Genomic DNA, 13,851 nt, shown 5'->3' on the forward strand with positions numbered 1-13,851 from the left:
AGTGGACTAAGGCAAGGGGAAGAATAAGGATTGGGAAGGAAAAATAAATAAAACTGTTCAAGTGCCCAGTAGTGTTAGTAGCTACCACTTATATAGTACAAATAAAGCAATCATTGCAGAAGATTCTGTTGGACAGTGCTGTTCAAAAGACAGTACCCTTTCAACCAAAACCCCAGCATGGGTTTATTTGTTTTTAGTGAATTTGATGAGCTAATTCTAAAACATATGCTGACATGCCGGAAGACTAAGAATAGCTAAAATGTTATTGAACAAAAGTCTCCATTAGATATTAAAACTTCCAAAGCTGTCATAGTGTAGACAGTGTCTGGTTCTTGCACAGAGATTTAAGAAACCTAGGTGAGTCTGTATTATGTAGAACAGAATAGAAAATCCCAAAAGAAATCTAAACATTTATGGGCATTTGATTTATGATAAAGATAGCATTGCAGAGCAGTGGTTTCTGGGTCAGTTGGATGTCCATTTGGCAGGGGAGCGGGGAATGAAACTAGATTCCTGTTGCACACACAAATAGAAATCAAATCCAAGAGGATTCCCCATCTAAATTTGAATGGTAAAACCACTTTGAGAAGATAACAATTTCTTCATGACTTTGGTATAAGGAAAGATTTCTTAAACAGCATAAAAATACTAATTCTAAAGCAGAAGTTGATAAGAGATTGTGTTCATCCAAAAAACACCATTCAGAAAGTGACAGTGCAGATCACTTCTAACCAGTAAGCAGATCAGATCTAAAATATGTTTAAAAAAATGGAACTTTTTTAATTTTAGAAATTTGTAAGAAAAATTTCTTGATAGAAAAATGGAAAAGCAGCCCGAGTAGGCAGTTCACATAAGTGGATATCCAAATGGCCAATAAATAAATGAAAAGATGCTCATAGTCACCAGGAAAATACAACTTAAAATCCAGTGGAGTGCCACTAAACACCTCCTGTAATGACTGAAATTAGAAAGACGGATGATTCTGAGTGCTAAGTGAAGGAGCGGAGTACAAGGGATTTGCATAAACTGCCAGTGGAAAAATAGATCTGATTAAAAGAAAAAAACTGGAAAAGCAACTGAATGGCATCTCCGTGTGTGTCGAAAGACACTTAACAAGACTCTTCCTAGTGGCAGTATTTGTAATAGCTCTGAACTGAAAATAATCCTAATGTCAATCAAAAGTAGAGTTATAAGCAAGTCATCATATGTTTCTATCAAGTAATAATGAACAAACTAGTTATCGGCATAGCACTAAGCGAACAGACCCCTTTATGTAAAGTTAAAACTAATCTTATTTTAGAGGTCAAGATAGTATTAACTTGGGGAAGAGAGATCAGGTATTGATTGGGAAGACTCGTAGAGTGATGGGGTGCGGTTCCTGGGGCGCTGGCCATTTGTTGCCCCCTGACACAAGTTCAGTTGATAAGTGTTTAAGTTATATACTTATGATTTTTGCACTTTTTCCCCTACATATTATAAGCTTAAACATGTTGTAAAATAACGGCATTAATAATAGGAACAACTAATATTTTAAAAAGTGTTTTTTTTAATGTGCCACATTCCATTCTGCGTGCTTTCTTGTGGTATCTCATTTAAACCTCATTACACACCTAAAGGAATAGGGTTCTCGTCGTGATGCCTCTGCTTCGTACATGAAGCAGCTAAGTAAGACCCGGAGTGGTTAAGTAATTTGCCACTCAGGGCCTCGGTCTTTTTACTGTTTACTTATAAGAGCTATTTGTATTTCTTCCCATTTTTTTTGTGTTTTTAACATGCAGGTTTAAAACTTCCCTTTTCTCCTATTATTTGACATTTAGGTTTCCATTTTTTTGCTGTTACAAACAATACTAAGGTAAAAATTCTTCCTTACTGTCTTTGTGCACATTGTCTGTTATTTCCTTCTGATAAATCCGTTTTTTTTTTTTTTAACTGAAGAGTTGTTCCACATAATTGAATTGGCTGTTTTGTTTTTGTTTTTTTTATAGTGAGTAATGTAATGTTTAGAAAGGTTATCTCGTCTACTATCGTGGAACATTATCATTTGACATATTCAGCAGATACTTATTAATCATGTACTAGGGGTTAGCTAAGGGCCTCACGCTGCAGTGGAGGGAGACAAGCGAAGGTCTGGAGTTAAGTGGGGTGGAAGACTTGGGATTTACATTTGAGAAAGGTCAATCTAGCCATCTTATCGGAGAATTGCAGAGTTACAGATAGGCAGAGAAAGACCGAAAAAGAACAGTGAGGAATCTGTTTCAGTCATCAAAGTGAGTCATGGAGTAGTGGAGGTGAACGGAAGAGGAGGTGCTAGGGTGCTCTGTGGGCGGTGGAGTCAGCACAGTTGGGCGGCTGTTCGCGTGGGGTGGTTTGTGGAGGAGAAGAACTTTACCGTGGTTTCCAGAGCTCGTTTCTGGTGGATTGGGTGGAAGATGGTGTCATCCACTGCAGCAGAAAATAGAAGTTGGAACTTAGAGTTGGGAGGAATTGAGCTCTGTTCTCTTCAGTTTGTGGAGTCTGTGCAGCATTCACGTGGAGATCATAATGGTCCACGAGAGTGGGTATGTCTGCATCACCTTTTCTTGTACATCGTAGGACAGTAATTGTGGCTGAGATTGAGCCATTTATTAACTGCCAGAGTTTTAAGTATTTTACGCGGATTAAGACACGTTACCTCCACCACAGCCTTTCGAGACAGATACTGTCATTATCAGGAAATTAGATGTGGTGTGTAGGGTCACCTGGATGAGCTGGTGAGTGTGGAGCTGAGATTTCAAATGGCACTAGGCTGGCTGAGAAGCCATGCTTGTCACTGTCAGTACAATGCTGTTTTATGTCTCAAAAAAAAGTAGACTTTAGAAAAAGCACCCTGGTGCTGGACAATATATTCTGCTATATGGCAGAGGTTAGCTGGTTTACTTAGGAAGACAAGTATTCTGGGTCCAGAGTTTGCTGACCAGGGTTTTACTCTTTGCCTTTTGGCTTCAATCTGTGATTACGGAGGTTTTTTCTTTACTTTAAGGAAGAATTAACTTTTACTAGTTAGCTACCAAATACTTTTACGGACCAAAAGCGTTTATTTGCCATTTCTACCATGAAAATCGTGACATGAACGGTCCCAGCCTACCCGTGTAATAATTACTGCCCATTCATTCTTGTGATGAGCTTGCCAGGTCTAGGCTTTCTTAAGGGACTATATTGGAAGAGTCCAGAGGTTCCAGCATCCTGTGAGTTTGTTTTTGTGTGTATCGTATGCTCACCTTTAATTATCTGTGTCAGCGGTGAGCACCATTGGGACACATCTTTCACCTGGCTTGGGGGATGCTGGGGATATTGATTGTCATACACCTGGCAGATGCAAAGGAGCATCTCAGCAGTGTTTTTCTGAATTGGTTTCTTAGGAGCTGATCCATTGGAGAGACTCTTTCAAAGAATTCAATTATTTATGTAATTTATGGTTCTCAGTTGATGAAAATCTCATGTGAAAATAAATATTAAAGGTTATTCCTACTGCCTTACAAAAAAGATTTACTTAAGATATTTTCTTAATAATACAGATTTATAGAGTACAGATTTTAATCAGTATATTTTATATCATTTAATATACTGCTGTTGTGTTGAGTGACATGTTCTTGTTTGTAGTTCTTAATGTTATCGAACATCCTAACGTCCTTATTTAAAGAACTATAAGATAGGTTAGAAGACACAAACATTTGGCTATGAACACACCCTTAAAACCTCCTTTATTGTCTTCTCATAGGAGGAGAGACTTCAGCATGCAAACCTTCATCTGTTCGGCTTGCACCGTCATTTTCATTCCATGCTGCTGGCCTTCAGATGGCTGGACAGATGCCCCATTCACATCAGTACAGTGACCGTCGCCAGCCAAACATAAGTGACCAACAGGTTTCTGCCTTATCTTATTCTGACCAGATTCAACAACCTCTAACTAACCAGGTGAGTTCATGATGTATTACAGAAACAATTTATTGGATGGCAGTTTATTTCTTAAAATGGTAGAATAGTAGATAGGCAAAATGCTTGAATGGTTTTCGGTTGTACATGTCACGTGGAATTTTGGATTGAAAAAATAGGTGTTAAAAGTTTTCATTGAAACGTTCGTTGATGTTTTTCTTTTTTCTATGTATTTCACTTAAATAACACTAATACACATAATCACATTATTTCATTCTATGATAGGGAGGGAAAAAGTTATTTCTAAAGAATATTAGTTAAACTAAAAGCTTATTTTTACGGAAAGGTAGTTGAGTAGACACATATAAGTTATAGGCAAACAAGTCAGATTCCATTATAGCAAACTTACAGAGTTGACTTTACTTTTATAAACTACTTTAGTACACATTTATAAAAATAAATACAAAACTCCTTAAAATTAAAAGGAAAAGCAAGTAATGGAAATTATAACCATGTTGTTTATTTGAATATTTAGACTAGAGATTTAGGAATTTTCTATAAAATAGGTACTGGAAAGGGAATAAATGTTGGTTCTCTTGATATACATGCATATATGCATATATATGGTGTGTGTGTATGTGTGTATTTTTAATACCTTCCTGAATCGTCTGCACCACTACATTGATTGTTGGTTTGGGGAGAATTTTTTACTGGCTATAATGTGGTAAGGTTCTTTCCCCAGTGGGGTTGAGTATGTGATGAGTGATGAAAACGGCTGTTTTTCATATACTTGGGATTTAGTTTGCCACTGTTCTATTCAGGGCTTTAGGATATCAAGTAATGACCAAAAACTTGGAAAATTTCGAAGTATTTCTTATACTGGATTATTTGAAGGAAATGTGTTTTCTCTAACATGTAACAAGTGGTTTTAATGAGCAGTTGGCTACAGTTAAGTAATATTAGAGGGCACCCTTGTATATATTATAATAAGGTTTTGTCACTGGTCGAGTTAGCTTTACATTTATAAAATGTGTATAACACGTGAATAACATTCAGTTAAGTAGTGAGATGAATTATGGCAGAACTTAAGAATTTGCTTTATGCAGTGAATTGAGAAGTCGCATGTTTCAGCATTGGAGCAGTTGGTCAGAATGTTCAAGTTTGGAAAGTGTTTCATTGTGTACGAGAAGAAAATTCTCTGAACATCAAAAAATAAAAATAGCACAATGATTCATTTGCATTGTACTTTTTAAGAAACAAAGTGTGTTAAGATTTATTTTCCCGCTTGTTGAAAAGCAGCCTATCAGGCAGGGCGCCTGTTTTTATCCATTTCACAGCCCGTGGCACTGAGCCTTCTTCCATCTGTTCTCCAAGTGTGTAAGTGCTGGGTGCTGAGGTCCCACCCAGGCCTCTTTCTTCGTAGAGAACTGTGCCTTTTGAGTTCTGACACCCGGCATCTGTAGAGGGCTAGAAAAATTCTGGTCCTTTAAGGTTATTTTTACGGTTATTGTCGTAGGTAATTTAGTAGAGTACTTATTTTTAGATAAAACTAACATCTTATTTGGAGATTCTTTTAAAATAAGAGATAATTCACTTAGTATTTTCATTTTTAACTGCAAAATATTTTTAAAGATTCGTATTATGTAAAAGACTTAAATATTCATTTTTAATATTTATAATATAAAATAATATTCAGCTAAATATTTCTCTAAACCATAGAAATTTCTGAACCTAATAATGCAGTCTGATGATGAGAAGAGATCTTTCTTAAACCCGAAGTGTAAACACTAAACCTGTGAGCTGCTGTGGCATGGTCTACAAGTCACAAAGGTCTTGACTCATGATCTGGTTGTATGAGTTGAGTCAGGTCACATGGACCCTTCTGTCTGTTCCTTGAATGGCTTGGACCAGACCCCTACTCCCCAAAGTACCTTCTAAACTTTTAAAATTTTATTATTTGGTTTCCATTGTTTCTTGTTAATCATCCTATCAGTGTCTTTTAAATAAGGTTTATTGTATAAATTGAAATGAGCTAACTTTAACATTTATTTCTGGTAGTTAGTGTTTCATACAAGTTTAAACAGTTTTGTTCAAAAAATAAATTTAGGAAATGAGAAATGTAGTGAAAGTATAGAAAAGTATGATTGATGTTTGGAATGCTGAGTCTGTGCTCTTATAGTTTTCACAGTACCTTTCCTAGTTCTTAAACTAAACCAGTACTCTGGATATGTGTGAAATATGCTGTTCGGCTTTATTAATAGCTCTCAAAGGAGCAAGAAAGGCAGAATATAATGTTTCTAATGCTGCATTATGTATGAAAATATGAGGTGAATATAAATAAAATGAATGAAATAGATATTAAATTGGAAACAATTTTTAAATTAAGTTCTGGAGCTTACACTATGGAATCTTTTCAGGAGAAAAAAAGATTGTTTTAGTTCTCATTACTGATCTTAAGCAAGAGTTGCAAACCAGTACTTTTCTTTTGCTCTGTAGTCTGCGTATATTCACACAGAAAGGTCTAGAGACGTGAGCATTGGGAGTGTGGCTTTTTCTAGCTCCCTTGGGCCAGATAGCAGAGGCAGCAGGAGGCTGTCCCCCCCACTTCCGCCCCGCCGCCACACACACAGGACACTGGACGGGAAGGGCGGTGGAAGGGGACTAGCCACCTTCACCTTGGTGAGCTTTTGGGTTCTCTGACCACCATAGGCTTTTTTCAGCTGCAGAGAGGAAGAAAGGAGCTCGCTGCCTTACTGTGCAGCCTCCTGACTTCGTGGCTCTAAGCAGCTGGAAGTGGAGGAAGCATCAAATGCTTAGGGCTGGCCTTTGTCTTAGTACAGATTTATTTATAACTGAGCATTTGGAAAAGTTATTTTCTAATCTGAATTTGTGCTTATGGCAGCACAGTATTTCAAAAGCAAAGTTTGGTTACCTAACTGAAATCATAATGAAAATTAGTGAAGGGAGTGTTTATTTAGTTTATAGAAATTAATTAATTTTTTTTTCAGTGTATTTTGAGCACCTACTTTGTACAAGGCACAGTTTGAAGCACTGAAATACAGTCTAGACCAAAGGCCAATTGTTTTGTGCACAGAACTTATATGATTTATGTAAACAGATGCCCCTGAAATAGTAACTTCTACTGCCACAGATAAATGAGAAAAGTAAGGTATTTAGAATTAGCTAATTGATTTGGCCTTGTAGGCAGAGTTTAACCAGTTGTTGAAGAGGTTAGTGATATTTCGTGAAGTGCCAGGCACATAGCATACACTCAGTTGAGTGCAAAAAAAATCGTTCCTTAGTCAAAATTACGTTCATATCCCACTTCATGTTATTCACTATACATTTAAAATTGTTGTTTTTGATTGTGTGATTTTGGCGTTTTGAGTGAGCATAATTACTCTTGGAAGATATAGTCACTGGTTGTTTTTTCAGATGTTTGAGATACCAGTGGAATTGTATATGGGCAGGTTAAATACTTAAACACGTCCACGGTTTTGTACATAACTAATTGTATTAAATGCATGTGCTTATTTTATTGGCATTTATTATTCATGACTCAATTATTTTGCCCAACAAATAGCCTTAAAATGATTCAACCAAGAGGATAGACTAGAGACGTAAAATTGATGGAGAGCTTCTGGCCTGGCGTCGGGGTTCAGAGCATGGGATTCGGTGAGAAACTGCCTCACTTCGCATCTCACCCCCTGTCTTCTTCACTGCCTCTAGGCCTTTCTCATTTGTGGATTGGTGACAGGAGTGTCACTTACCTCATAAAATTGTTGAGAGGATTACCTGAGAGACATGTAGAAATATGCATGCCCAAAACATAGTATGTAGCAAATACTTGTTACTACTATTTTATTGTTAACTACTTACGTAATTTGTTTCTAACAATAGTTATACCTTCTGTCAACTTTTATTATAAGCGGTAATGAAATATTTTACTGCTTCAGACTTTGTGTAATCTCACAGTGAGGCTGCCCTCCAGTAGCCTGAGCATGGTCTTGCTGAGTAAATTACCTGCATGAAAACAATGCCAGGCTCTTAAAAAAGTAAAAAGGAAATATGTTAAGGGAAACCTCTTTTATTACCTTAAATGCTTATAGTATTCATTAACAAGAAATAATTGTCATGCTTATTGCTGATACTGTCTATTCATTAAATTAAATCTTGAAGGAATAGTGTAAGAATATTCTGTGAATTTAGCTGTACCTGCTCTTTATTTATATTTAGAAAAAAATAAAACAATATATATTAGAAAATTAAGAAATTCAGATTTCTTATTACTTCTTACTATCTTTTCAGATAAATAGTTATGATCGCTGGAGGATTTTTCTCCTTAAACCTTATTTGGAACTTTAAAAAGGAGAGAATCGTGAGAAGAGATAATTATTAACATAACAGTAATTCAGTGACTTTACTATCTGGTTAACAACTTTTTAGACTTTGGGTAGAGATGCAGAGGAAACTAATGTTAATAATGGTTAAAGGAAAGTACATCTAGTAACTATGCCAGCTCTGTCTTTTCATACCACACGCATGGTGATTCTTTCCCGTTCTGTCCGGTGTCACCTTACAACCTTCCTCCCTTTTTTTCTTAACGTGGGTTAGCTTGGTTAGTTATCCCAAGACTCCAGACGTTTCTGTGAGGCCTTGGTATGATGTGGTTACTGTCCCTCTGTCCCTCAAATTAACCCAAGTGTCCTTGGAGAGAGGCTGCATCAGGGGCTTCTAGCTCAGTAGATTTTTTTTTATTATTATTAAATTTATCAGGGTGACATTAGTTAATAAAATTACATAGGTTTCAAATGTACACTTTAATAATATATCATGCGTATATTGCGTTCACCACTCAAAATGAATTTTAAGTTTCCTCTGTCACCTTATATTTGACCTCTTTTACCCTTATCTACTTCCCCTTCCCTCTTGTGACCATTAAACTGGTGTCCTTGTCCATGAGTCGTTGTTTCTTTGTCTTGTTTGTTTGTTGCTTTCAGTTTTATATCCCACATATGAGTAAAATCATATGGTTCCTGACTTATTCTGTCTGATTTATTTCACTTAGCATGCTAATCTCAAGATCCATCCATGTTGTCGCACATGGCAGTATTTCATCTTTTATTATGGCTGAGTAATAGTCCATTGTATGAATGTACCCTACCTTTAGCCAGTCATCCGTAGAAGGACATTTCGGTTGTTTCCATGTCTTGGCCATTGTGAATAATGCTGCAGTCAACATCAGGGCACATATATCTTTAAGGATAAATGTTTTCAAATTTTCGGGGTACATACCCAGAAGAGGGATTGCTGGGTCATATGGTAATTCTGTTCTTAATTTTTTGAGGAACCTCCATGCTGTTTTCCATAGTGGCTGTACCAGTTTACATCCCCACCAGCAGTGTAGGTGGCCCAGTAGATTTTACCAGCATAAATGGCTATTAGAGCTAGGCAGGAATCTGGGGATGGCTAGAGGCCGTGACTGTCGATACCTTGATGTAATTAATTGGTTTTGAGGATTCGTTGATTACAAAAAAAAAAAAAAAACCCCCACCTCAGGAACCCCTTCCGTCACAACACATGGTGCGAGAGTGGGACGTGGATGGCGGTCACGACGCGCTAGCGCAGCATTCCTGGGCATCTGTCCAGAGGACGTTCGTGTGCCTGCTCTGTCTCCCGTCCGGCAGGGAGCTCACATATAGACCCTGACTGCCTGTTGGACGGTGGAAGAGATGTGGTTTAGGATTGGGGGGTGGGGTGGGAGGAGTTAATAAAGTATGGTTGAAATGAGGTTTTTGAAAGTCTCCTTAGCTTTAAGGTGTCCTTTGGAGTTTGCAGACAGCTACTAGTGTAATTGTAGGTAGGGATGTTGGTATTATGGATTCATTTGTTTATTGAGATATTTCTTAAACACCTACTATGTGCCAGGCACTGTTTTAGGCAAAGGGAATACAACATTGATCAAAAGAATCCCTGCCATTATGGAGTTTTCCTTGTAGTGGACGGAGAATGAGAGAAAACTAAAACCAGCATGCGTGCATAAATGAATAGTCTGTCAGGTGGGGGTAAGGGTTGTGGAGAGTAACGCCGCATGGAGGGGGAGGGGATGTGGAGGGCATGTCGTACTCAAGTGTGTTAAAGAGATGAGAGCAGATTCCAGCCTTAGCTACAGGGCAGATGCTTGTCAGAGGGCAGGGACCGGGGCTGTTGGAGCTTTACTTCTGTAACACCAAGCTGCACTCCTGCTCTACGGCGCTTGCTTTGTGGTGCCCACTGGGTCTTGAAATCCTTTCTTAGGAAGCTGAAGTTGAGCTTGTCTGACCTGTGTGAACCAGGTCAGGCTTCAGGAATAATTCAGAAGAAGAAAGTTTTTGTTGGGCTAATTGTATGGTGGAGAAGCCCTCTTGGGCAGCATCGTGCGAGTTTCCTGGACCCCAGGGTATGTCTGTAACCCCACTGTTGAATTTGGGGAAGCGGATCGAAGCCTGGGGCAGCTGGGCATGTTACTTGCTAATTTCATTGACTTGTTCCCACGGTAGGTTGTCTTCAGTGGAATCCAGTTGAAAAAGAGAGCAATATAATCTTCTAATGTAGATGTCTTTTTTTTTTTTTTTTTTTTAACGCATATATACAGATTACAGAGGAGGGAATTTATACCAATTCAGTATAGTTAAAGTGCTAGTCTTTTCTGTCTATTTAAGGTGATGCCTGATATTGTCATGTTACAGAGGCGGATGCCCCAAACCTTCCGTGATCCAGCAACTGCTCCCCTGAGAAAACTCTCTGTTGACTTGATCAAAACATATAAGCATATTAATGAGGTAAGACTATTCATTTGTTATAACAGCATGTGTCTTGCAGTAGAGCAGGGAAAAAAGTTGTTTTGTGACCTTTTTTAACATAACTAAGCTTTTTTTTTAAACCCCAATGATTGTCATATTGATAAATATTGTGAAGACTGGTAAGTAAATGATTTATAGATAATATAGTTATAATTATGTAAAAGAAAGAAGATATACTAACAAGGGCTGTAGAAAATTAAGATAATTGTGGATAACTTCCCCCCTTTTCAGAGTTGTATTTAATATATGCTGAATTATTATTTCTATAATAAGTTCTCCAAAATAAGAAGGGAGAAAGTGAGAGAATAATGACACCATAAAAATATGTATATGTTAGAATTTTGCTTAAATTTTTATATATTGGTTTCTCCTTTTGCTGTGGATGTCAGGAAGCTCTGAGGCACATTTAATACCTACATAACAGGCATTCGGTCTAGTTAATTTGATCTATTTCTGTGATTTAAAATTTTTTTTTTAAATTTTATGCGTGTGCTTTTATTTATATCTTTTCATTGTAAGATATCTGAAAGCCTTTTTGGTGGAAGGAAGTAGGATAAAAAAACATAGACAGCACTTTGAATTACTCATCTTTCAGCTTGGCCCTTTGCCACCCAAAATTGTTTTTCTAGTGTCTCAGACCTTTTTGACTTGACTGCCATTGGCGTCCAGTCTCAACATCCACTCCGTAATTAATGTTAAATGAGCTTTTCTGGAGCACGGTGGGTGTGCCTGAGCTTGCCTCCTCCAGTGTGAGCCCTACACCCTCTTACCAGCTTTCGAGCCATGTAAATAAAAAGATGTTCTTAAGTGTATAAATTTTACAGCCTATTGGTGCTGTTTAATGCCAATATTATTATATTAAAGCGACAAGATAAAATTAGAATGAACTCAATGAGGAACATTTCTGAGTTGGATTTTGTACACAATTAATGTTATAAAAAATGTGCCAAACTAGCTTTTGATTATCTGAAAATAATCCGATAAATTGCCAACACTTTATTAATGTCAATTTCTTAATATCTGATAAATTAACGAAGCTACTGTTAAGCCGTTGTTAACAGTAACTTTGTTGAAGCTCATTTTTAACTGTTTTGCTGCCTTGTAAACCAGAGTTTTTTTATTCTGAGAAACATAATTTATAATTTCCTCAAAGTTAGATACCAATTATGTAGACTTGTTGCCTAGTTTACCTATTATTTTTTACTGGCTTTAGAAACTGTTTTATGAGAAAATAACCCAATCCGTTAATGGCCTTCATTCAGTATTATAGGCGAAGGGAGGGAGTGGCTGTTTTTCATTAATTGTTATATTATTACAGGCTTAAGCATTGGGCCTGTCTCAGAGGGCCTGTTGCATTAGTGAAACATCAGTTTAGATACATTTAACTGCTCCTGAATAAAATCTGTGCCTTATGATCAAATATAAAATTGGGATTGACTGGAAGGAGAGGGCACGAGGGGACTTAAACATGAGGAGGATGAAAATGTTCTTCTTTTTTTTTTAGGTTTTGCCTTTGTTGATTACATCAACATATACATATTTTCCAAAATCTTTCATAATGATGCTCTTAAGAGCCATGTCACCTCACTGGATATAAACTGTATCTTAATTTAAATAATAAATGTAAATGGGATCCAGTTACTCTTCTGGAATGGGATGCTCTGGGCCAGTTACTTAACGTCTCCTATTTATAAAGTGTATAAGCAGTATAAGTTTAAAGTGAATGTCAGTGTAGACATTTCTCATTAGTTATATATCAGTATTTTTCTATAATTCAAGTAGCAATTATAGGAAATCTTTACTTCATGTTTTTTATTTGCTATTAAGAATAACAATTCATCAGTTTCCTAGTGATAGCAGATATGTCTCTTGATATATGCTCCCTTAATCTCTAGTAAAGTTTTAAATTGTATAGTTAACACTTTGTATTCTCGTTTCAGGTTTACTATGCAAAAAAGAAGCGAAGACACCAACAGGGCCAGGGAGACGATTCTAGTCATAAGAAGGAGCGGAAGGTTTACAATGATGGTTATGACGATGATAACTATGATTATATTGTAAAAAACGGAGAAAAGTGGATGGATCGTTACGAAATTGATTCCTTGATAGGCAAAGGTTCCTTTGGACAGGTAATATAATGGAAAATGCTGAATTTCATAAATTAGAATTTTTTAGTGAATCATATTGTTGCACCCTTTCCTCAGAAGTATACTTCAGAATATTTGTAAATGATATATACAGTGGTTATGCATTTGGATGATCACAGTTCTCTAAAGATAGTAACACTGTATCAGCTATAAAAATTCCATTGGACTTTTTTTTCTTTATTTACTTTCTAAAGTTACCTAGTACTTATCTTACTAATGACTAAGTGGTTGATTTTAATCACTTATAGATAGTATTGCCCCTTTCAGATGTGTTTTATATAATCTTTGGAGAATTCTTCATTGTGAGTGCTAGAGATAATTACCTTCCTGTCTGCTGCTCCTCTTCAAAGAGAAAAGAATCACTATTTTCAGCTGGGATAGCAGGTGCCCTCTCACTTTTTGGAGGCTTGGAAAGCCAGGGGCTGGACCCTGGGCCTTTCCCATGGCCTAAGTGTGTCAGGCCTAAATGGGCAGGTGGTCCTCATAGCATCAGCATTGCTCGTACGGTGATCAGGGTAATTTTGATGGAAAGGATCACTCAGGCAGCTTCTACTGGGAATAAGAGGAAGGAATTCCAAGGGACCTGTTTTTTTCTCTTTATTCCTGGCCTCTTCCTCCACCTACGACTCTCCCTTCCTCACCTGACTGCCCAAACCCCAATACAAAGTGCAAAACCCTAAATACGTTAATCTCGTCCATCAGTGGTGCCCAGAACAAGAGCTAACAAAATCTTTCTCTTTGCACTTTTAAAAAGCTTTTTCTCTGGCTGTGGATCTCCCAGTTCGTTGCACTTGTAACTTCTGTCTCATTGAGTCACAGAGCTCTGTTTTGTTTGAGGTGTGATTTGTCAGTCCCAGTCGCCTTCATTTTTGCAACCTTTGTGCAGTGTGTTGGTCATGAACCTGCAATCCAGTTACTTCTTTTGACTTTTTAATGATGACAGAATGGGT

The 13,851-nt window shown here is 37.2% G+C and overlaps 1 protein-coding gene across 6 annotated transcripts in view; it reads left to right on the forward strand.

The window, feature by feature from the left end:
• Window positions 1-13,851, forward strand: part of DYRK1A (dual specificity tyrosine phosphorylation regulated kinase 1A) — a 134,564-nt gene that overhangs the window by 87,447 nt on the left and 33,266 nt on the right. For 4 of the 6 annotated variants that reach the window (XM_039857754.1, XM_039857755.1, XM_039857753.1 and 1 more), the window contains 3 exons: window positions 3,758-3,954; window positions 10,614-10,733; window positions 12,695-12,883. In XM_039857754.1, coding sequence (XP_039713688.1) covers window positions 3,758-3,954; window positions 10,614-10,733; window positions 12,695-12,883 — 506 coding nt within the window. The remainder of the gene's footprint in view (window positions 1-3,757; window positions 3,955-10,613; window positions 10,734-12,694; window positions 12,884-13,851) is intronic. The other 2 variants (XM_039857756.1, XM_039857758.1) reach the window with 1 other exon arrangement.

Source organism: Pteropus medius, unplaced genomic scaffold (genome assembly GCF_902729225.1).
Source record: "Pteropus medius unplaced genomic scaffold, Ma_sr-lr_union100, whole genome shotgun sequence".
NCBI lineage: Eukaryota > Metazoa > Chordata > Mammalia > Chiroptera > Pteropodidae > Pteropus > Pteropus medius.